Source organism: Hypanus sabinus, chromosome X2 (genome assembly GCF_030144855.1).
Source record: "Hypanus sabinus isolate sHypSab1 chromosome X2, sHypSab1.hap1, whole genome shotgun sequence".
Classification (NCBI taxonomy): domain Eukaryota; kingdom Metazoa; phylum Chordata; class Chondrichthyes; order Myliobatiformes; family Dasyatidae; genus Hypanus; species Hypanus sabinus.
The window spans coordinates 12,470,985-12,495,801 of NC_082739.1; the positions used below are offsets into that span (position 1 = coordinate 12,470,985).

The 24,817-nt window shown below is 39.1% G+C and overlaps 1 protein-coding gene across 1 annotated transcript; it reads right to left on the reverse strand.

Moving 5' to 3' along the window:
* Positions 1-2,774: 2,774 nt before the first annotated feature.
* On the reverse strand, positions 2,775-14,760 carry LOC132385288 (C-X-C chemokine receptor type 5). Its single transcript, XM_059957309.1, has 2 exons — positions 14,602-14,760; positions 2,775-5,357 (listed from the first exon to the last, which is right to left on the reverse strand). Exons 1-2 carry the CDS (start codon positions 14,629-14,631, stop codon positions 4,308-4,310), a joined length of 1,080 nt encoding a protein of 359 aa, XP_059813292.1. The 5' UTR covers positions 14,632-14,760; the 3' UTR covers positions 2,775-4,307.
* Between the last annotated feature and the right edge of the window lie 10,057 nt (positions 14,761-24,817).

The window sequence follows — 24,817 nt, forward strand, 5'->3', positions numbered from 1 at the left end:
ACTTGAATCATAAGACACCTCCTGCCCCATCTCTGAAATATTCTACATTCCCTCTTTGGCCTTACTAGCCATTCTAAAGTTATAAACTTAAAGTGTCTTGATCCCAAGACACTGCCTACAAACAAGAATACTAAGGCTGAAAAGATTAATTTATGAGGACAAATTGCATTGACTTGACCTCACTTCTTTGAGTAAATAAGATTGATTGTGTATGTCATTGTTTAAGATGATTAAAAGAAAATATAGAAATGAGATGTTATTTGCGCTTCTAAGATCAATTCGGTATGTCATTGTTCAAGATGATTAAAAGAAAATATTGAATAGATATGTTATTTGCGCTTATAGGAGGCACAACCATAAATCAGGAAACACATCGTCATACAGCGTACAAACAGTTGTGAAAATCTTGAACTTGTCAATACAAGGCATCAAATGCAAGCTTTAAAACTGCGACAATCTTTGTTAAGCAAAAGTTTAAAATATTACAAAATCAAGGCAGATAACAGGTAATAAACCATTATCCAATTGAATGCTTAAAACTGCTCAAGGATCTGAATATATTTCTCCTGTATGTTTGATAAGCAGAGGGAAGAGACACAGTCATCCCTGGGGTGCTATGCATTACTCTTGATTTTACTTAGAGATGAAGCACAGTAACAGGCCTGCACCACCCAATTACACCCACCCATGTGACCAATTAACAAATTAACTTGTATGTCTTTGGAATGTGGAAGGAAAGCGGACCACTCAGAGGAAATCCACATGATCACAAAGAGAAAGTACAAACTCTCTCAGATGGCGACAGTAAGTGATCCCAGGTCGAAGGTGCTGTAATAGTTTTACAGTAACCAGTATGCTACCATGCCGCACAGTCTTTCAGAATGACTCAGATCACTTGTAAATAGATTACACGTTCACAGTTCAGTGAGGAAGGTGTTGACCATTATCACAGTCCCATAGGGAGTAGTGGTGAAAAATACCCCTTGGTATTTTTTCCCCTGTGATAGACCAAGAAAATAATCCTATGGAGATGCTTTTTCACATCTGCTGGAGATAATTTCTTCTATAATCAGTATAAAGTTGGAATCAGTCAGAAAACAGAGCATTTATAAACACAAGAGGTTCTGCAAATGCTAGAAATCCAGAGTGACACACAGAAAATGCTGGAGGAACTCAGCAGGTCAGGCAGCAGAGTATATTTGTTTTCTTGTATAAAGAGGGAGGTTTAATTAGTAATCTCAGAGCTAAAGGATCTTCCCTGGAAGAATGAGCACAGCACTGAGTTTGATAGTGACATAATTATATCCAAAATTACATATTTAAATTTAACTAAAATCAATTTAATATAAATAAGAGAGCAAGTTGGCTGAAGTGGATTGAAAAAAGTAGGCTATAAAGAAATATTTAAAAGTTCTTAAAATTACTTTTCATTGCAAAATATTAGCTTCATTGCAAAACACAGTGATTAAAGAAATTAAAGTTGGTATTAAATCAAAAGTTGTCATATGATTTTGCAAAGTAGTGAGTCTAAGTATTGGTAGGATTTTTTTTAAAAGATGTTTTTCTGGCCATTTATCTTTTGGGAAATGTGGGCATCACTTCAACATTATCCATCCCCAACTACCCCAGACAGATAGCTTGCCAGACCACTTCAGACACACTTTAAAAGTCATCCATGTTGTTGTGGAGTCTCCCATAGACAGTGTAAGGATGGCAGATTTCCTCCCTCGACGACACTAGTGAAACGGGTGAATGGGTTGTTAGATGGAGACACGGAATGCAGGTGCTGGAATTTGAAGCAGCACACAAGTTGCTGACAGAACTCAAAGGATCAGGCAGTATCTATGGTGAGAATTGGGTAGTTTACATTTCAGGTCCAGATGGAGGGTCTTACCCAAAACATCGACTGTCCATTCCCTTCCACAGAAGCTTCCTGACCCGCTAAGTTCATCCCAAATCTTTTGGGTTGGACAGATTGTCAGTTATAGATATTTTAAAAAGAGTATGGAGGGAGTCATATAAGTATAAAAGAAAGCATGGAGGCAGAGGAATTTTGATGGAGAAAAAACTGAGATGCATAGCTGCTGCCTGGCCTGCTGTGTTCCACCAGCATTTTGTGTGTGTTGTTTGAGATGATTAACAGGCATTTTAATCAATATTCACAGCTGAGGACACAGAAACATTTCACATTTAGCAGGGCACTGAAGGGCTAATAAAAGTAATTAGTATTTATCATGAAATAGTGCAAGAAACACTAATGAGATATAAATCTAACAAATGCCCCGCTCCCGATAGCTTGTATGTTAGGGTTAAGATACTGGATGTATTGATTATGATCAAACAAAATTCATTGGATTCTAGAAAAGCTCGAGTGGAATGAAAAACTGTATCTATAGCACATGTATTCAAAAAGGGGGGGATGAAACAGGGAATCATGGGCCAGTCATCTTGGGACAATGCTTGCAAAAATGCTCAAGTTCTTTTTTCAGGAACTGGAGTAACAGGTTATTTAGAGAAAACTTAATTCTGCTGTTAACTTGCTTTTGTGAGAGGGAACATAATCAATGTTTGGACTTCAGCTTTCTTCTGTATTAATATCTTGAAGATTTAAAGAAAGAAACCAAATATAAAGTATTTAAATTTATTCACAATATACAGGTGGTAAAGTAATCTGCAAGGACATAGAAGTATTGACAGGTTATGTCACTGACCAGATAAAGTAGAATGTGAGGTTACCATTTTGATTGGAAGAATAAGAAAAAACATTTTTTAAAGGAGGAAAATATTTTCGAATTTCCTTTGTATATGGATGACAAGTCTATACAAAAATGCAGCAAGCAATTAGCAAAACTAATGGCAATGAAGTCTTTATTGCAAGATCTAGAATATAACAATAAGGAAGTCCTGGTACAACTGTAACATACCTTAGGGCAGACCACACCTGGTGAATTTTCTAAGCTTTATCATTTTATCAGGAAGTATGTAATGTAGTCCAACAAAGATTTGCAAGGTAGATTCCAAGTATGAAAGGACTATCACATGAAGAGAAATCACTGTCTCAAAAGGACATTTTATAAAAGTTCAGTATATTTATGGTATGTAGGTGTTGATGACAAGACCTACATCTATCACCCATTTCTAACTGTCCTAAAGAAAATAGAAGAGAGCTCTATTTGCTATTGAATAGAGAATATCTAGCGATGAAGAAAGAATGGTGAAATATTTCTAAGTGACGGAGGAGAACTTAATGGTGATGCTCACATTCACCTGTTGGGTCTTTCCATCCTCGTGGAATAGGCAGCAAGGTAGTCTAACAGCAAGGCAGCTAACAGAGTAGCAACACATTTTGCCGATGATACATAATTCCACCACGTAGGTCAAAATGGTGGGAGTGAAAGGGTAAATAGTAAATAAGGTTATGAGTCAAGCATACTGATGATCTTGGTGCCAGACTTCTTGAATGTTGTTAGAGGAACATTCATCCAGGTAAGTGGAGAGTCATAACAGTAATGCCATTCAGTGTCAAGGTTAAGTGCTTGGATTCTCTTTCATTGGAGATTTTAATTTCATTGTCACTGTGTTCATGCCTGAATACTACCAAGCTCTTAATTCACAGAAGCATATGCTGTTTCATTTTTGACAGTATTGTAAATTCAATTGAATAGTAATCAGTGCATAGCCCCACTTCTTAAACTATGAAAGTATAAAAGTAATTTGCCCCAAGGAACTCTTCGCCAATATCCAGCATCTGAGATGATTGACTTGAACAACCACATCCACCCTCCTTTAGTGCAAAATGCGACTTTCACTAATGAATCTCTATGCAAGCCACCGCCTCATCCTCGTATCTAGCAAAAACATCAATATCTGTTCAGTCCTGCTTGATAGTTACAATGCCAAAATAAAGAGTCGATGAAACAACAAAAAGAAACTGGGCTCTTCCTTCCTTTGCAGTTCTGATGAAAGGTCTCAGCCCAAAATGCCGACTTTCCATAGATGCTGCCTGACCTGCTGAGTTCTTCCAGTATTTTGTGTGTGTTACTCTGGATTTCCAGCATCTGCAGAATCTCTTGTGTTTTTGAAAATAACTTCCCTGGCTTTGTATTTCTAATTCCCCAAGCAACATTTTGTGTTTTTTATTACTTTATTAACTTGACTTTTCTTGATTTTTATAACCCTAACCCTAGAATTAAGTTGGCATCTATTTGCCAAAGATCAGCTCTTGCTACTTATTCCCATAACACTTAAAATATTGTGAAATATTTTCTATATAGCCCCGCACCCCTGCATTACCTTGTTTATGTTATTTAAAGAGTGGACCAGTAAGTAGTATTGTCAAAAACAGAGCTGCTCCTATTTCTCTCAGTTTGCTTCTTTTGAAGGTAGTTTACCAAAGTTGCTTGTCTGATGCAGCACAGTTCTCTGAGAACTTTCAAGATGTCACTCCTGAATTTTGCCCCAATAAACACATAAAGGACTGGGTTCAGGCAGCTGTGCATGAATCCGGTGCTCTCTGATACCATGATGGTAAACTTGAGGTTTTTGTAGAAGCTGCAATCTGTAGTAAACACATCCAGGTTGCGCAAAGTCTTTATGAATTTTGCCACGTTGTAGGGGGCCCAACAAATGCAAAACATCACAGTGACTATTACCACCATTTTAATGGCCTTGTGTCTCCCAAAGTTCTGGGTCTTGTACAATGTTTTGATTATCTTTGCATAGCAATAACACATGATTGTGAGTGGCAAGGTAAAGCCAATTCCATGGTATAAAAATTGTTCAGCCAGAAGCCAGTCATGGGCCCTAGCTGATATGTAGTTGCATTTGGTTTCATTTTCATTATTCGTAGAATCAATCTGTAAGAAAACTAAATTAGGAATTTGTAGAAAGAAACCTGTCACCCAAACAATGGAGCAGACCAGGTGGACATACTTGGCTCTGCGATTTTTATGTGTCTGAATTGCATAGACAATTGCCAAGTAGCGATCAATGCTGATGCATGCCAGCAATAGGCTGTTGCAAAAGAAATTGAGTTTGTGGATAGAAGTTAGAAGTTTGCAAAGGAATGTACCAAACAACCATCCAAAAATACCCTCAAGTGCAAAGAAGGGCAGGACCAGGACCAGGAGGAGGTCAGCGACTGCCAGGTGTAGTAAATAACTGTCAGTTGGAGATCTTGAATTCTTGTAACGCAACAATATCAGCAACACCAGACTGTTTCCAATGACCCCTAACAGGAAGACCAGGAAATAACATACTGGTACAATAATCTTATGGAAATACTGTGGAGTTTCATCTAATTCTGAACAGTAAGTATCGCCATAATCCATTGTGGTCCCATCATCTGTGTAGTTGAACTAAAAGGAATAAAAAGACACAAATAATGACATTTAAAATTGGTTCTGAAAGTATTTGGTTTATTAATCTGAATATCAAATAAATTATTGCACAAGTATTGCCTCATTCCCTTTTTCCTTGATTTGATTATTTAATGAGTAGTTCTACAGATGTACTGTGGAGAGCATTCTAACAGTGTGCATCACCGTCTGGTATGGGGAGGGTGAGGGAGGACTACTGCATAGGATCAAAGTAAGCTGCAGAGAGTTGTAAAATTAGTCAGCTCCATCTTGGGCACTAGCCTCTGTACTACAGTCAGGACATCTTCAAGGAGCAGTACCTCAGAAAGGTGACGCCCATCATTAAGGACCCCTCATCAACTGGGACATGCCCTCTTCTCATCGTTACCATCGGGAAGAAAGTACAGAAGCCTGAAGAGACACACTCAATGACTCAGAAACATCTTCTTGCCCTCTCCCATCTGATTTCTGAATGGACATTGAACCCATGATCATTACTTCACTACTTTTTTATTTCCATTTTTGCACTACTTATGTAACTACTTAATATACATATATATTTACTGTAATTCAGTTTTCTTTTCTCTATGTTTATCATGTACTGCTGCTGCAAAGTTAACAAATTTCACAACATATGCCAGTGATATTAAATCTGATTCTGATGAGAGGTTGTCTACATGAAATGTTAATTCTCCTTCACCCTTCATATAGGCTACCTGTTCTGCAAATACTTCCAAGTTTTTATGTTTTCATTTTTGTAAGTATCTCAGACCTCTTGGTTTGTGAGGTACTATTTTAGAGAAGAACAGGACAAATGGCCCTTGTGAATTTTAGTGAAGAAGGAGGCATTCAGTCAGTATTCCAAAATACAATCATTCTACTTACAAGTGCAACTGTGTAGAAGTTGAGTGAAAGTATGGTCAAGGCACCCACAAACCAAGAGCTTAATGTACCACCTGAATAGCAGTCCAAGTTTCTTAAAGCTACAGAATCACGTGCCCACAGAAGAAACATCCCATCTCTCTCCTTGCTCTTGCAGAAGCATGGCTCAAGGACAACATCCCGTGAAACCATCAATCTTCAAGCCATGACACTCAGGGACTTGTGCTGATATTATTTTGTAACTGTCATGCTATTGTAACTATATGAGCTGTGTATGTACTGTGATTTGCACCTTGGCCCGAGAGGAAAGCTGTCTTCTTTAGCTATATACATGTGTACTGTTGAATGACAATTAAACTTGAACTTGAAATCATTGCTCTTTGTAAGTGTACTCATGATTAGTTCCATCTTTAACTAAAATCCTGTAATTTTTTTTGTTCTCAAGAACTCCTCTTTGAAATGAATTACAGTATCATCTTCCAATGTCTAGATTATTCTAGATCGCAACAAATCTTGAATAAAAACAATAACTTGGTTTCTCCCCCTCCCCCCATATAAGAGTGAAGAGAAACCTGTTATCATCATGAAAATGTCTTTTAAGTGATGCTTTTACTTCTTCTGTTCTAAGATCTTTTGCAAAACCTATTCTCAAAACTGAAGTCTTTCGTCCTTGGTAACATACAGAGGAAAAAGCTCTCTGCCTTTGCATCCTTCCTTTTACACAATACTCCTCTTCATGATGTATGCCTAATTATTCATGATTAGGAACAAGAGAAAATCTGCAGATGCTGGAAATCTGAGCAACACACACACACTGCTGGAGGAACTGCTGAGTTCCTCCAGTATTTTGTGTGTGTTATTCATTATTAGGGTCTAGAACAACCACTTTGTCTATGTCATCCATGTTATCATTACAAGAACTGATAAATAATGTTTTTAAGCAAATTTTGTACTTGCTGGGCACTTTTATGGATTTGAATGCATTGACATAAAGACTTTGCATCTAGAAATGTCAAAATACTTTGTATATTATGTTACCCTTCATTAATCAACCTCTCATAATAGCCTTCATACTGTTCTGTGATAAGTTCATTCCAGTAAGTTTCTGCACTATCTATAACTTTGTTAAGTTTCTCATCCAGTCCAAATTTTATGATGGACAGCGCAGAGTTAAAGCTCGTAGAGATGCTGTAACACAACTCCAGCTATGGATACTGACTATGAGGAGTTTGTACTTTCTCGCTGTGATACAGGGTTTTCTTTGGATTCTCCTGTTTCGTGCACCAGACAAAATGTGTGCATACTACTAGGTGTCAACACGAGGAAATCTGCAGACTGTACTTCTTCCTATAGATGCTGCCTGGCCTGCTGTGTTCCACCAGCATTTTGTGTGTGACACTACTAGCTGTATTAGTCCCTTAAGGTTGTTTGTAACCGGGGGGGGGGGGGTAGTAATGGGGACAAGCTCCCACTATCTATTAAATGTTCCCAGTGGCATCAGCTTGCTCTCCATATCCAGGCTTGTGTATCCAGACAGCTAGTACGCAATATCCATGGTCAACTTTGACCAGATGAGGCCCTCACTCACTAGATGTATTGGCTGCAGCAAATTGTCCCTCATAAGTAGGAGCATAATAGAATCAGGGTGCAGTTGATGAGAATGTGGAGAGAATAAACTATGATTAACATCTGGCACAGATTTGGTGAGCCAATGATCCTCTTTCCATGGTCTATAAATCTGAGTTTCCTACCACATCCTATGGTTCACGCAACAGCGCCAACATGCAAGACACTACCGATCTTATCAAAAATGATTGTTTTTCCAGGATTAAGCTATAATTTGTGGAGAAGATTCACCATTTCAGGTCAGTATAGAGTAAGTACCTATGTCTGACCCTTAGAATATTCAAATAGATGGAAGCTAGTCAAGATTCAAGTCACCATGACTACTAAATTAGATTATGTTGGTCTCTGTTTGAACTTAATTTTCCTTCCTTAACAGTCTTCGCAGCAAAAATCTGTCAATGTCAGTTTGCTTTTGGGGTTAAGGGACAGAGTTGCATTGTCCTTTTATGTGAACTACATTTTCCAGGAAGAAACTTGAATAGCTTACCTTTACTTTCATGATTCCCAAGTTTTGGGTTGACCCCTGAAGACAAAGTTTCTTGGCTTAAGCATTTTAATTTGATTGGTTCTTTAATCTTCTATACTCATGAAAAAACATAGTCTGTGACATCAAAGATTCAAAGATTTGCCGGGTGGGGGTTGGAAAGATAATAAGTTCACCTTTTGTTATGATTCAAGAGATGTGGGCTTTGCCAGCTGAACCATATTTCATTGCCCATCTATAATTGCCTCTGAGGTGATGGTGAACTGCTCTCTTGAATGGCTGCAGTTCCTGAGGTGTCAGGATGCCCACGATGCTGTTGGAAGGGAGTTTCAAGACTTGAACTCAGCGATACACTTCAGGATGGTGTGGGGCTTTGAGAGCAACTTCCAGGTAGTGGTATGCCCATGCATTGCTTCTAACTGGTGGAGATCATGAGTTTGGAATGTGCTGTCTTGGTAAATTGCTGGAGTGTATCTGGTATAAACTGCAGTTTTGGTGGTGAAGTGAGTGAAAGGTTATGGGGATGGCATGCCTCTCAAGCAGGCTGCTATGGTGTTAAACTTCTTGAGTGTAGTTGAAGGAGCACTCATCCAGACAAGTGGGGAGTATTCTATTATAATCCTGATATGCTGTTGTTTCTTTTCACACCTGTGGCACATCGGGCGGCTTTTTTTGCTGTTTCCTTAACATTCAAATGCTTTTTTTTACGAGGCCAAGTTGCTAGCTCAATGGTGGAAAACATGCAAGGGGTGGCTGGATTCAAACCCGGGACTATTTGCTCAAAGTCCAAGCTAATGCCACTCCACCACCTGCCGGCAACCCTGACTTGAGCCTTGCAGAAACTGGACAGACTTTAGGGAGCTAGCAGGCCAGTTACATGCCACAGGGTTCTTGCTTACCTGTTCTGGGCACAGTCTAATCAAAAGATGCTATGGATTTAACTCTGGCATTGCTGGAGCCAACAGCGGTTGTATCAAACTTCACACAAGGAAACAGACAAACCACATTATCATCAGGTGTCTACTACGGACTTTAGAGGGAACGGAAACCATGCTATTGTCCCAAAGGACTGAAAAAAACTGTTCGAGATTCTAATTGAAATTAGCTGAACCAAAAATCTGCTATTTTAAGAGTTTCTAATTTGATAATGTTGTAGTTTTCAGACCTCTTGTTATTTGTTTCCTAAACCATCATTATGTGGAGTTGCTTTGGCATTTTGAAAATGATTTGTTGTAGTCATTAAAAGGGCCAAGTTTGAACATTTTGAGCCGTTGTGATCTCACACTGAAATTGCTTTCACCACAATATAGAATATATACTCCACCTGAGCTTCACAATATATGTAAATCAGTGGTTACAAAAGGAATATCATAGCAAGAATTCAACATTACTCCATGAAATGTTTTTGATATGGAATGGTTGAGGAACATTTGATTTACTGGTGAAAATACTAAATCAAAATGTTGAAGGAGATGTATGACTAAGGGGTATGCAGCACAGGGGCATTTGCTTGGGAATGATATAGGGCTTAAGAAGTCTGTAGAGCTCAAGGCTCTGAGTAAATACTACTAATGTTGTCTTCGCAAAGTCTTTCCAAAAACACTGGAAGGATTATTGAACTAATTCCAGTGTCCTCTCTCTGGTCAACATCCCTGTACTGTTCACTGCATTCAGTCAACTCTGTTGGACAGGCCATATCATTCACATGTCTGACACTAGACTTCTGGAAGAAATACCTTATTTTAAGCTCTGTCTCAGGATGAGATTACCAAATAATAGAGAGAAAGATTCAAGAATTAATCAAGATCCACAAATGATTAAAATATTAAATTCAAATTAAATTGCAAGTATTTTTTCCATTAGATAAAATTTTCAAATCATAATGGGTATATATATTTAAGCCAGGCTTAAATTGCATCTGGCTCCTTTCTGCATGTCACTGCAACTGCACTGAGGTCCATGGTGCATCTGCTAGTGAAGCAGGAGGCACAGTACATGCTGAAGTCTGGAATTAGCTGAGAGCTGGAGATTTCCTAACCACCAACTGTCGGTGAGGTTGGTCTGGCCCAATAATTTTTGGTGCTCAAAGACCACCAATATCACTACTAGCTGTAGTATTTTGGGTTCTTGAATGAGATCTTGTTGTAAGGTTTCAACCTTAAAACATCGACAATTCCTTTCCTCTCACAGATGCTGCTTGACCCGTTGAGTTCCTTCAACAGATTGCTTATTGCTTATCCATGCTCCCTACTCTCGATATCTCCCACCATTCTGTCAAATTTCAGCCAGATCATTGGGCCACACTGACCTCACCGACAGTTGGTGGTTTGGAAATCTCCAGCTCTCAGCTAATTCCAGACTTCAGCATGTACTGTGCCTCCTGCTTCACTAGCAGATGCACCATGGACCTCAGTGCAGTTGCAGTGACATGCAGAGAGGAGCCAGATGCAATTTGAACCTGGCCTCTCATCTTTATGCCCGTTTTAACTTTAGCATTTCATTGAATGGAAAAGATAATTACAAAAAAATTAATTTAATATATTAATTATTTGCAGATTTTAATGATTTTTTATTTATCTTACATTGTAGAAGTTAAAATTTAGTTATTTGAATTTTTAATAAATAACATAATTGTATCTCTATTATGGACATTTAACAAATGATTCAAAGGTCTTTAATGGAGGTGAGTGTGTAGGAGAATTAATGAGATGGCTGCAGACCATACCAGCTTAGACCAACCCCAACCACAAGTTGCAAACTCAAGTGATTGATAGTAGTCCCATGCCTAGACACTGTATAACAACCATCATATAACCTCCAGGCAGCTAACCATTGCATATACACTGACTACTTTATAAGGTACCCCTTATAAAATGGCCACTGAGTGTATAAGGTAAAGGTGAAACTGTCACTGGTTCACCTATACCGCCTGGCACTGAAGCTTGACTCTATAAAATAATTACCTTACTTTTGGTAGAGATAAGAAATAGTATAAGAATACTCTAAACTTTAGATTAGGGAACAGTTGTTGCAGGATGACCGGTTGATGTCAGATTGTAGTAAACAAACTTTGTTCTGAACGTAAATGTTGGATTCTGTGTGAAATCTTTCTGTCTTCAGTGAGCCTCAATGGTACAGCTTTGGTAGCAGCTGTGAGGTGTCAGGTTCCTTGGCCTTCCGCAAGCAGTAAAGGTAAGTGCGGGCAGGCTGACATTGTGCCTGATTGCTCTGTGCAGCCAGCTACTACAGACATAAACAAGCCTAATGCATTATGTTGAGTTCCATAAGGTATGTCTTCAGCTAACAATCTGTTATGAGGGACTTTTGCAAGTAACATCCTAAGAGGTAACAACCAAAGATCCAAACTCTCAAATGTCCCTTTAGTTACCTGTATTAATTCAAAATTTAAAAATTCAATCAGGTTCAGCAGGCATAATCTATTTTTATAAAAACCCATGTTGGCTCCCTCTGATCAACTGAGATGTTCAGCTACCTCATTTATAATTCCTGGTTTATCTCCATCATTTTTTTAAAAGTGAAGCAACTTGCTTAATTTTCCAGTTTACTGAACAATTCCAGAATTAAAACAAGGACCATTATGGTTACAGCATCTGCAAAATCATATCCAAATTCTTTAAAATTCTGGGTTAAACACTAACTAAAATAGTATACTTTGGACCCCAGCAGAGAAAAGGTTTTATTTTATAACTGATATGTGCAATGAGATAGGAGTAATTAGTGATCTGATAACAAAGGAAAAAAATCCTTTGGTAAGGTGGGATTAAAACATGACAGAATTTCATATTCAGTTTGAGAGTCATAAACTGATCTCTAAATCTAGGATCCAAAACTTAGATAAAGCTATTGCATTTGGCAGGAAAGAAGAAAGAATTAAAGTGACTTGGGGAATTAGTTTGAAAAGTATTGCAGTAGATATACAGTGGAAGATGTTTAAAGAAATATATAATTATGTTCAATAAAGATAAATGCAAAGTATAATGATTTAAAGTGTTCTTTATGATCCCCATTAGAGCAGAATTAGGCCATTCAGCCCATCAAGTCTGCACTGCCATTTGATCATAACTGATATATTTTCCCTCTCAACCCTATTGCCCTATCTTCTTCCCATAACCTTTGATGTCCTTACTAATCAAGAACAAATCAGCCTCCACTTTAAATATATCCAATGTCTTGGCCTTCACAGCTGTCTTTGGCAATAAATTCCACAGATTCACCACCCTAAATGTAGATAGGTTAGCTGAACCAGGTGGACTACATCCCAGCATTCTGAAAGAGGTAGTTGAAGAGATTGTGTAGGGATTAGTACTGATCTTTTAAGAATCACTAGATTCAGAATAGTTTCCTTAGGACTAGAAAATTGCAAATGCCATTGCACACTTAAAGAAAGGTGGGAGGCAAAAGGTAGGAGATTAATGTTTTCTCAGTATCTGCCATGTCCTTTCTCTAATGTAAATACTAATACAATACACTCTGTGGCCACTTTATTAGGTACACCTGCTCGTTAATGAAAATATCTAATCAGCCAATACTGTAGCAGCAACTCAATGCATAAAAGCATACAGACATGGTCAAGAGGTTCAGTTATTGTTCAGATCAAACATTAGCATGAGAAAGAAATGTGATCTAAGTGACTTTGTCTGTGGAATGATTGTTGGTGCCAGACAGGGTGGTTTGAGTACCTCAGAAATTGATCTCTTAGGATTTTCACACACAACAGTCTGTAGAGTTTGCAGAGAATGGTGTGAGAAACAAAAAACATCCAGTGAACGGCAGCTCTGTGGGTGAAAAGCCTTGTTAATAATAGAGGTCTGATGCGAATGGCCAGACTGATTCAAACTAACAGGAAGGTGACAGTAACTCAAATAACCACATGTTACAACAGTGGGGTGCAGAGGTACATCTCTGAACACACAGGACATCAGAGAACCTTGAAACAGATAGGCTACAGCAGCGGAAGACCACACCCAATTCCACTCCTGTGGCCACTTTATTAGCTACACTCCTGTATCTAATAAAGTGGTCACTGAGTGTACAGTGTACATGATTGCTTTACAGCACCAATAATCTCAAATTGGGGGTTGATCCTCGTCAATGTCTACAAGGAGTTTGTGCGTTTTCCTTGCGACTGTATGGGTTTCCTTTGGGTGCTCCAGCTTCCTCATACATTCCGAAGATCTATGTGAGTAGGTTAATGAGTTGTGAGCATGTTATCTTGGCACCAGAAGTGTGGTGACATTTGCAGGCAGCCCCTGGTGCGATCTCGGACTGTATCAGTCATTGATGCAAAATAACACATTTATTTCACTGTATGTTTCAATGTACATATGACAAATACTGCTAATCTTTTAATATAATCAATCAATATATTTTTAAAAGTAAGGTTTGCTGAAACTTAAAAAGCCAGTGTAGATATGTTTGGAGCATTTTGAGTAGGCTGAGTTGAAATAAGGGCAATCTTGGTGACAGAGTTGATATAAGATCAAAAGCTCATACCTGCAAAACAACATGCGATTTGTATTTGTACTGAAAAGGAGTTACATAATAATGTATAGATTCATCACACCTATCTAGCAGCGCAAATATATAATGTAAGGGATAGATTTGAATAATACAGTAGTGAACCAATACTGTAGTGAATCTGTGGAATCTGTTGCCATAGGCAGCTGTAGAAGCCAAGTCATTAAGTATATTTAAGACAGAGGTTGATAGATTCTTGATTAGTCAGGGCATGAAGAGATATGGGCAGAAGGCAAGAGATTGGGGCTGAGAGAGAAATCTGCCCATCTAAATTCCATTGAGTTGTTCCACTTGTATAAAAGTATATTAATATAGCCAGTTGGGGAGTTCAAATATGAACCTCTTACTACCAATGTTCCAACATACCAATCAAAATTTTAAAGTCTGGCATTTGATCAAATAACTGAATGGGGGATAAAACCATAAAGAATACACCATTCTGAAAAATATTTAGATCGTTAGTCGGTTACCAAAACCATCATCTCTTATCAAATAGAGAAAACAGTTACTTAAGTAAATTGCAGCTTGCAGAATCTAATCGTTTCACTTTGCATGTTACGACATCTAATGCTTTTGTTTCCCTTTTAAACCAGCTATACTGTAAGAATCGGGTTTGAAAGTTAAGATAAAAAGACAAGCAGAACTTTATTTTTCCACATCTTATTATGAATACCCTTCATCACAGCCCAGTAAAAGAAAACAAGGAATACTTACATCTTCAAGGGAAAGTTCAATATTCATCATTTTAGGCAGTTATATCAAAGCACACAGCTTTATTGTAGAGACGGTATGTTGCCAGTGAGTTTCATTAATATATTGATGGCACCTTTGAGCATGGAGAACTGCTACCCAAATGGTAAAAGCTAATAGCTGGTCTTTTTTTTTAACTCAATTGACATCCTTCCTGTTTGACAAATTTAAATACTGTGAATTTTTCCCTTTTCTATTCCTTGATTTACATAAAGTATGTATACTACAGCTAATCACCTCTGTCAGCAATTGATTAAGGCAGATAATACGACTTCAAACTATATCAAAACATTTTATTGCCAATGAGATTCTCCTGATAGCAGTAGCAGGTACGTAATGGAACTCATTGTTAACAACATGTTAACAATCTACTAAGAAAATAATTTTATAAAAAATTGGGCTGAATTAACAAAAGTAAGTGAAAGGAAATCCATGTTTGACAAATTTGAGAGAGATTTTTGAGCAATGACATGGATGAACCAGTTGATGTGTGTATGGATTTTCCAAAGGGCCTTTGATCAAGAGTATCAAAACAAATTATTAAATAAAATTATATTGGTTAATGAACAGAAAACCAATCAGGAATAAAGTGGTCATTTTTGGCTTGAGAAGCCGTGGCTGGTGGTGTGTTGCCGCAAGTAGTGCTGAGACCCAATCAGTTTCAATTACCTGTGTGCGGGAATTGTGCACAATGGAACTAAATTTACTAATGATACAAATCTAAATGGCAGTGTGAGCTCTGAAAAGAATGTAGAAAGTTTAGGACAGAGATAGGATAAATAAATAGGCACGGACAAAGCAACACACACAAAATGCTGCAGGAACTCAGCAGGTCAGGCAGCATCCATGGAAAAAAATACAGTTGATGTTTCAGGCCGAGGCCCTTCGTTAGGACTGGAGAAAAAAATAAAAGGAGTAGAGTTAGAAGCTGGGGGAGGGGAGAGAGAAACACAAGGTGATAGGTGAAACCTGGAAAGTTGGGGGGGATGAAGTAAAGAGCTGGGAAGTCGATCAGTGAAAGAGATACAGGGCTGGAGAAGGGGGAGTCTGATAGAAGAGGACAGAAGGCCATGGAAGAAAGAAAAAGGGGGGGGAGCACCAGAGGGAGTTGATGGGCAGGCAAGGAGATAAGGTGAGAGAGAGGAAAGGGGATGGGGAATGGTGAATGGTGGGGCATTACTGGAAGTTTGAGAAATTGATGTTCTTGCCATCAGGTTGGAGGCTACCCAAACAGAATATAAAGTGTTGTTCCTCCAACCTGAATGTGGCCTCATCGCGACAGTACAGGAGGCCATGGATTGACGTATCAGAATGGGAATGGGAAGTGGAATTAAAATAGGTGTCTACTGGGAGATCCCACTTCCCAAGGGCAAGACAGATAGAATACAATGTGGGGGAAATGTGAGGTTGGCCATTTTGATATTAAAAAAATAGAAGTGTTAAGTTTAATTTTAAATTATAAGAGATCCTATGTGGCCTGTAAGAAAATTGGTGAAAAAAATTGAGTCTTAATAACAAACACCAATAGAACTACTGGATTCTTATTAAAAAGCCATCTAGTTCGCTAATGTCCTTAAGGGCAAAGAATCTGATATTCTTATCCAGTATGGCCTATGTGTAGCTCTGAAAATGGCCTAGTTAGACACTTAGTTCATGGCAGTTAGGGATGGGTAATAAATGCAGGCATTGCCTGTTGATGTCCAGATCTTAAAAACGGAACATTAAAAATGGTCATTATTTTAGGAGTTGAATATAAGAGTGAAAACATCTTGCTCGTTATTTAAAGTGAGGTCACATCTGGAATACTGCATACAAGTATAGTTTGACTACAAATAGAAGAACATATTAGTGATAGAGGGAATGCAGTAACTATTCAGCAGATTGATTCCTGAGATTTTATATGAGGAGTGGCCTATGCTCTCTTGTGTTTAAAAGAATAAATGGAGGTTCTTAAAGGGCTTGACAGGATAGATCTGGGGAGAATATTTTCCCTGCATCAGCTGTTCCTTGCATCTGTAATCGGATCCTCGACCTCCTAACCGGAAGACCACAATCTGTGCAGATTGTGATATCCTCTTTGCTGACGATCCACACTGGTGCACCTCAGGGGTGTGTGCTTAGCCCACTGCTCTACTCTCTGTATACACATGACTGTGTGGCTAGGCATAGCTCAAATACCATCTACAAATTTGCTGACGTTACAACCATTGTTGGTAGAATCTCAGGTGGTGATGAGAGGGTGTACAGGAGTGAGATACGTCAACTAGTGGAATGATGCTGCAGTAACAACCTGGCACTTAATATCAGTAAGACGAAAGAGCTGATTGTGGACTTCAGGAAGGGTAAGACGAAGGAGCACATAACAATCCTCATAGAGGGATCAGAAGTGGAGAGAGTGAGCAGCTTCAAGTTCCTGGGTGTCAAGATCTCTGAGGATCTAACCCGGTCCCAACATATCGATGTAGTCATAAAGAGGGCAAGTCAGCAGCTATACTTTATTAGGAGTTTGAAGCAATTTGGCATGTCAGCAAATACACTCAAAATCTTCTATAGATGTACTGTGGAGAGCATTCTGACAGGCTGCATCACTGTCTGGTATGGAGGGGCTACTGCACAGGACCAAAAGAAGCTGCAGAAGGTTGTAAATCTAATCGACTCCATCTTGGGCACTAGCCTACAAAGTACCCAGGACATCTTTAGGGAGCGGTGTCTCAGAAAGGCAGCATCCATTATTAAGGACCTCCAACACCCAGAGCATGCCCTTTTCTCACTGTTACCATCAGGTAGAAGGTACAGAAGCCTGAAGGCACACACTCAGCGATTCAGGAACAGCTTCTTCCCTCTGCCATCTGATTCCTAAATGGACTTTGAAGCTTTGGACACTACCTCACTTTTTTAATATACAGTATATCCATTTTTGCGCATTTTAAATAATCTATTCAATATACGTAATTGATTTACTTGTTTATTTATTATTGTGTTTTTGTATTTATTATTATTTTTTTCTCTCTCTGCTATATTATTTATTACATTGAACTGCTGCTGCTAAGTTAACAAATTTCACGTCACATGCCGGTGATAATAAACCTGATTCTGATTCTGATGTTCAGAATGAAAGGTCATAGTCCTCAAAATTTTGGGTTGTCATATGCACAGAGATTATCAAAATGTTTCACTAGATTCTGGAATTGTCTACCTAAAAAGGCTGTAGATGCCCACTCCCTTAGAAGATTCAAGACAGACAACAGTATATTTTTAAATGTTAAGATCAATGGATAAGGGGTTAATCCAGTAAAGTGGTACGTGGGTAGAAGGTGGGTAGAACTTGAAACATCAGCCATCCATTTCCCTCTATAGTGTTATCTGAGCTGCTGAGTTCCTCCAGTGCTTTGGGTGTTGTTCCAGATTCCATTTTCTGCAACCTCTTGTGTCTATGGTTAGAAGAATTCATAGAAACATTTCGAATGTTCAAATGTTGAAAGGGTTGGACAGAGTAGATGTGGAATGGCTGTTTCCCTTGGTGGGTGAGTTCAGGACAAGAGGTCACAGTCTTAGAATTAGAGGGTACCCATGTAAAACAGAGGTGAGGAGAAATTTTTTTAGCCAGAGGGTCATGGATTTATGGAATTCATTGCCACTTACAGCTGTGGAGGCCCAATCATTTAAGGTTTTTAAGGAGGAGATTGACAGGTATCTGATCAGTCAGGGTATCAAGGGATATGGGGAAAAAAGCCGGAAATTGGAACTAGACAGGAGAATAGTTTAGCTCATGGTGGAGTGGCGGAGCGGACTCGATGGGCCGAATGGCCTACTTCTGCTCCTTTGTCTTGTGATCTTGTGAAAATTGTGATCTTATTAAATGGTAGAGCAAGCATTTATTTCACCTGCTCCTGTGCGTTGCTAATAAAACTCAAATAATCCATTTTCTTTTCAAATACCACAAATGAAAAAGGAGAAATTTACCCTACATTAAGGAAATACCTCATGATTAAACATTTGAGGTATGGGAAAAAAAACCGATAGCTTGACTGAATGTACACAGATGGGGACTATGTGGAACAGCCTGGTCAGAAAAATTGCAGAAGAGAAAGTGAAAATCGATTGGAAGTTGAAGAGAGAATTGGATAGTTGCCTGCCAGAATAACACTGGACAACAAAGATTTAGCTTCCTGAGTACTTTTGTTGTAGCTTGTGGTTTATGGGGAAAATTACCATGAAATTTCCCTATCATTCGCCATTGTTTTGAAATAACTGACAGCATATTGGTTATTTCCATTCATAATTTATGTCAGAATAACTGATGCCAAAATTAAGGAAGACTTTTTTCTTGGTCCACAAATCAAACAGATCATCAATAATAGGCAATTTGAAGAACTTCTAGTGGGACTGGAGAAAATCACAAGGAAAGTATTCAAGAATGTTGTGGAAAATTTTCTTGCAACTACAGAGCACCAATCTACATTCAGCTGGTTGACAACATGCTTCATGCATACAAAAGCATGAAGTGTAACATGTCACTAAAGATTCACTTTCTGTATTCCCATTTAGACTTCTTCCCCACAAATCTTGGCACTGTCAGTGATGACCATGGCGAAAGGTTTCACCAGGACATTGCAGTCATGGAGAAACAGTATCAGGGTAACTGGAATCCATCACTGCTGGCTGGTAATTGCTTCACATACTGAGTACAAATGAAAATTCTGAACAAAACATTTTTAGCTTAGTTGAACTATTGCAAAGTGTCAGCATCATTATGTAATTAAATGCAATATATTCAATAAAAGTTAATTTCTTGTTTCTCCAAATTCCTACGTGATACAAGTAGTCTGAAATTATATTTGTGTTCAGTTTCATGCAGTCTATCATAAATAAAAACAATTTCTGAGGAAGCAACACTTTTGGAAAAAAATTGTTGTTCAGTGTAATTGACTGAGAAATAATGAATAAACTAATAAAATGGGCAGACAAGCACACCAGGAGCAAAGATGCCAAAACCTGCACTACCTTGGATCGTTTGAGGTTATTATAGCCACCAGAACTCAGTGAATATCCAACTGAAAGATACTGTCCTAAAATGAAATCCAGAAAGGATGTTTTTGACAGTGCATTGATAAAAATTAGTGAGGGTTGACAGGGACATGCAAAATTTCTTTAGCCTCTTAAGGGAGTAGAAGCATTGATGAGCTTTCTTGACCATGGTTGTACCATGACAGGCTATTGGTGATGTTCACTCCTGGGAACTTGAAGCTCTTAACTTTCTCGACTTCAACACCATTGATGTAGAGGGAGCATTTGCACTACCCTGCTTCCTGAAATTAATGATCATCCCTTTTATTTTGCTGACAGTCAGAGAAAGCTTGTTCTCATGACACCACGTTACCAAGTTCTGAGTTCTCTAACTGGCTGCATCACTGTCTGGTATGGGGGATGGGAGTTGGCTACAACACAAGATCAAAAGAAGCTGCAGAAAGTTGTAAAGTCAGTCAGCTCCATCATGGGCACTAACCTCCATAGTATCCAAGACATCTTCAAGGAGCGTTGACTCAAAAAGACGGCATCCATCATTAAGATCTCCCATCACCCAGGTCATGCCTTGTTCTCGTTGTTACCATCAGGGAGGAGGTACAGAAGCCTGAAGGCACACACTCAACAATTTGGGAACAGCTTCTTCCCCTCTGCCAGCTGATTTCTGAATGGACATTGAACCCATCACTACTATTTTATTTCTATTTTTGCACTACTTATTTAATTTAACTACTTTATATATGTACACACAGATACTTACTGTAATTCACATTTTTTCTCTTATTATTTATTGCATTGTATTGCTATTATAAAGACAACTAATTTCACGGCATACACCAGTGATATTAAAGCTGATTCTGATTCCTTCCTGTACTCTGACTCATTGTTATTTGAGATACAGCTCACTGCAGCGGTATCATCTGCAAACTTGTAGGTGGAGTTGAAGCAGAATCTGGCAACACAATCATGAGTGTACAGGGTGCAGAGTAAGGGGATGAGGACTTAACCTTGTGGTGCCAGTGTTGAGGGCAATTGTGGCAGAGGCATTGCTGCCTATACTTACTGAACACAATTTGCTGGTCACAATCATTCCACAACTATTAAGCCCAATCAATCAAGAAGGCTATAAGGTTTAATGATGACAAAAAAAAATTCTAGAAATGTTCAGCAAGTCAGACAGCATCTGTGGAAGGAGAAAGAAAGTTAACATTTCAGACTAATGGGTCACAATGTCATGATATCTATTCAATTATCCTTTTTCAGTTGTTGTCTATTGTGGGTTACCTACAAAGGTTTCCTGCTTCAGATCTGAGGAGCATATATCAGGTGAGCAGACTAATTCCTCGATAAGAGAGAGAACTGGTCTAGATAAATGTGATGTCAGGCAAATGCCGGGTACCAGAAGTTTGAACTTGTCAACAGGGACTGCACTTAAAACCAAGACAATTTTCAGACAATCTTGATTAATTAATTGCAGGTCCTGATGAAGGGTCTCATATTGAAATGTTGACTGTTTACTCCCATCCATAGATGCTACCTGACCTGCTGAGTCCCTCCAGCACATTGTGTGTACAGCTCTAGATTTCCAGCATCTGCAGTACCTCTTGTGTCTTCAAATTGCTTTCTTGTAATACCAGCCAAAACTGGGTCAGTAACAAGGGCATGAGCTTATCTCCACAATAATATGCAACAAATTTTCTCAACTGAAAATGATATTGCCTGCAGTGCGCTGTGAGTGTACTCGTTGTATTTACAAGGCATGTACAATACTTCCAGCTTACATTGTTGCAGGACTTAACCTAATATACAGTACAGCATATTGTTTTAGTTTTCAGAGTTTCCTCAAGGTGGCAGGAAAGAGAGCACTGAACTACACACAGTCTGATATGACAAGGAGTCAGGGCCCATCTGCAGAGCAGGAGGAAGTGGCGGCACAGGCTACAATGGCAGAAAATCATCCTGCAGCACAAACCATTAAACAGCACTACTTCAGGTAACCGTAACACAAAAGAACAGATTAGATTGGAAAAGTGTGTTTCACAAGGGAGATGCCTGACACTGCTGGGCTGCAGTCAAAAAGATTCAAGTTTATTTAGCACATGTACATTAAAGCATAAATGTGTCATTTGCAATAACAATCGAGTCACCCGAGGGTGTGCTGGGGCAGCCCATAAGTGTTGTCACATGTTCTGGCATCAAAGTAACATGCTCACAATGCTCAACAGAACAATACAAAACACAAGCAGCAAATCAACAAGCCCAATTCCTCCCTCCCATCCACGCACGTACACAGGACCAGCCTTCAGCCATCAGCCTCCGTGAAGGTCAAACCCAGTCAGTGATGCTGACCAGTGAAGTCAGGTGAGCACCAAGATATAGAAGGAGAACTTACTCGGAAATTAGTACACATTATGATGAATCTGATCCAAAAGGCAGCGTTCTAAGATGCTGTGGAAATGTGAGGATCTAAATTTTGTGATAACACTATAAGATGCCAAGCATCAGACTGGCAGTCAATGTTTAATTCCTTGCAATTTACCTACTGTCTATTACTCAGAAATCATCGTTTGGAGAAGATACATCCAAAAGTGAGTTCCTTTTTCAGAGATGTTTTAGCAGCAGTAGGATTGAGTGTGGGCATCAAAAGTATGACTGTAGGTCGATTGTTGGGCAAATTGGGCTGCATTGTCAGAGGGTAGATGCAATTTTGAAAGAGGTTATTTCCTGATTAAGTGAAACAAAGACTATATGCAGCTGCCCCCTAAGGTTTTAAATCAGGATGTTGTTACTTACCCTTTAGACTTCATGGGATGGCTCTGTTATTTTGAATTGCTGTGATTCTAAATATCCATTAGAGTATTTTGCTGCAAGCATTTTTAAGTTGATCATTTGATTAGTCTCTGGAAGAGCTGCTAGGCATGAAGGTACTTAGTCTCTGAGATGAACTAACAATGTAGCGGGGGTTAAGTTAAAAAGGAAGGACACTGTATAGACAATGAGAAATAATATGAATATTTATCTAAGACTTCACAGTGATTATAATTGGCCTAATTCATTTGCCTTCTTTTATGAGCTGTTACAAAGTCAAGCTGAAATTAAGAACCAAGTTGAGAGCTTCAGCCTATTACTTAGCGGGAGCGGGGGGGGGGGGGAAGTATGTGTTCATTATATAAGTAACTTTATGGAAATCATTAGTAGTTGCAGTATGTTCAAATCATAAAATTTGCATGAATGTACTGAATTACATGTTCTAAAATGATTCCTTTGATCTTATCAAGGCTTACATGGCCAGTGCTTTGAGAATAAGGGGAGGAAGGGGTAAGTAATACAAGATTTCTGAGAATCTTTGGAGGATCAAATACTGCCTTATAGCACATTTATAAAGCCTGGCATACGGCTCTTACTGCTGAGGGTGTGTGGACTAAATGACTCTTTGCCCTTATCATCTTCTTGCCACAGCTGCTTGTTGTCATTCTGATGTGTGTCTTGGCTGCTAGTCCACCCTTGCTCCACTTTAGCAGACAACAGCTGAGCTTGTATGATGGTCAAATTATGCACTGTACAGCAAACCAAAGCAAAGAATGTAATCTAACTGCACAGTTCTATAGATCTACAGGCAATAAAAACCATGAGTGGCACGGTAGTGCAATAGCTTTATAGCGCTAGCAATAACCAATCGGGGTTCAACTCCTGCTGCTGTCTGTAAGAGTTTGTGCATTCTCTCAGTGACCACATGGGTTTCCTCCAAGTGCTCTGGTTTCCTCTCACATTCCAAAGACATAAAGTTAGGGTTAGTGAGTTATGGGCAATGGAAGTGTGGCAACACTTGCGGGCTGCCCCCAGTGTAATCCTTGTTGAGTTGATTTGACACAAACAACACATTTCACTGTATGTTTTGCTGTACATGTGACAAATAAATTTAATCTCTCATCTTTAAATCTCATTTGAGCAGCATTATTCCAATGTTCACTAAGCTCCTGGAGGCAGTTGTAGCTTGGGCATTTAATGTATATTTAGATGTGAATAAAGTGATCAGCCATTTGAGCAAATGACTCTCCAAAACCCCCAAAATCGGGCCTTTGGGCAGCTATGTAAGGATGAATGATTGATGGGAACTGCCAACATACCTAAAATTAACCTGCTGACTGATGGAGAAGTATAAGTCTAGACTTGTGGAGTAGAGAGTGTTGAATACCAGCCATTAACAAACTGTAAAATACATCATATAGACAGTATTGGACAAAATAATCCTGACAATGGAGTTCAAAGCGAGGATTAGCCTGACCTCAACTGTGAGAGCAATGCATGTATGTGCATGAGTCTGTACTGAAGATCTTATGAAGTCACAGGTGAGTACTGCCTTAGGCATAGATGTTAATCCTCTAAATCAGGGGTTCCCAACCTTTTTTTATGCCATAGACCAATACCATTCCTCCAAGAGGACCACAACCTTGTTGTTGGGTTTGGAGGCTTGCATGCCTCAATGATTCAGACAGCTCTGTTGGCTGGAGTCAAGGCTTTATGCTTTGGCTCTTGGTAGGGTCACCCATGTCAACCTGTTCAAAGGGTAGAAGCTAGACTAATAGTGGTCCACCAGTCCTCCAGGTTCAGGGGTTCAGCTCAGGGCTAACAACCCTGACTGGACAAACAAAATTGTTATGGAAACAGTAATGAAGAATCCTTCTACATCTAAGTGCGATGGTATTCCTGAATCTCCACTCAGGACTTGCATGGCTGACGGCAGTGAAAACTGAGAGGAAGCTACTGACACAATGAAGGAAGCCCTGAACACCGCCAGAGATTGAGGACCTTTGTTGCTGCCCTAAATGCCAGAGGCGTAATGGGCAGTAAGTAAGTACCAATACCATTAAGCAAGGGGTCCATGGATCCCAAGTTGGGATCCTCTGCTCTAAACCGTGGATGACAGCATGGCTCTCAGTGAAACCTTGATAGATAAGGTATTGACCTTTCATGTGCCTCCTGTGGTGTGATTATTGTGAGCATGCTGTAGTGTCTTTTTTTATACCTCTTATCATTCATGAAGTGAGTTGGCTATTGCATGCCAGCTTTGACCGCAGCAGATGCAAACAAAAGCCAGGTTTCTCTGTGACCTGTGAATACATGCAGTGTAACAGTCTGACCATCAATGGTGATT

What these genes read in the sequence shown, in the direction of transcription:
- LOC132385288 (XM_059957309.1), bottom strand. Translation starts at nt 14,631, where the DNA reads ATGATGAATATTGAACTTTCCCTTGAAGAT. An exon ending in TTGAACTTTCCCTTGAAGAT is followed by an intron (nt 5,358 to 14,601) that starts GTAAGTATTCCT and finishes TATTCCTTTTAG; the next exon opens with TTCAACTACACAGATGATGG.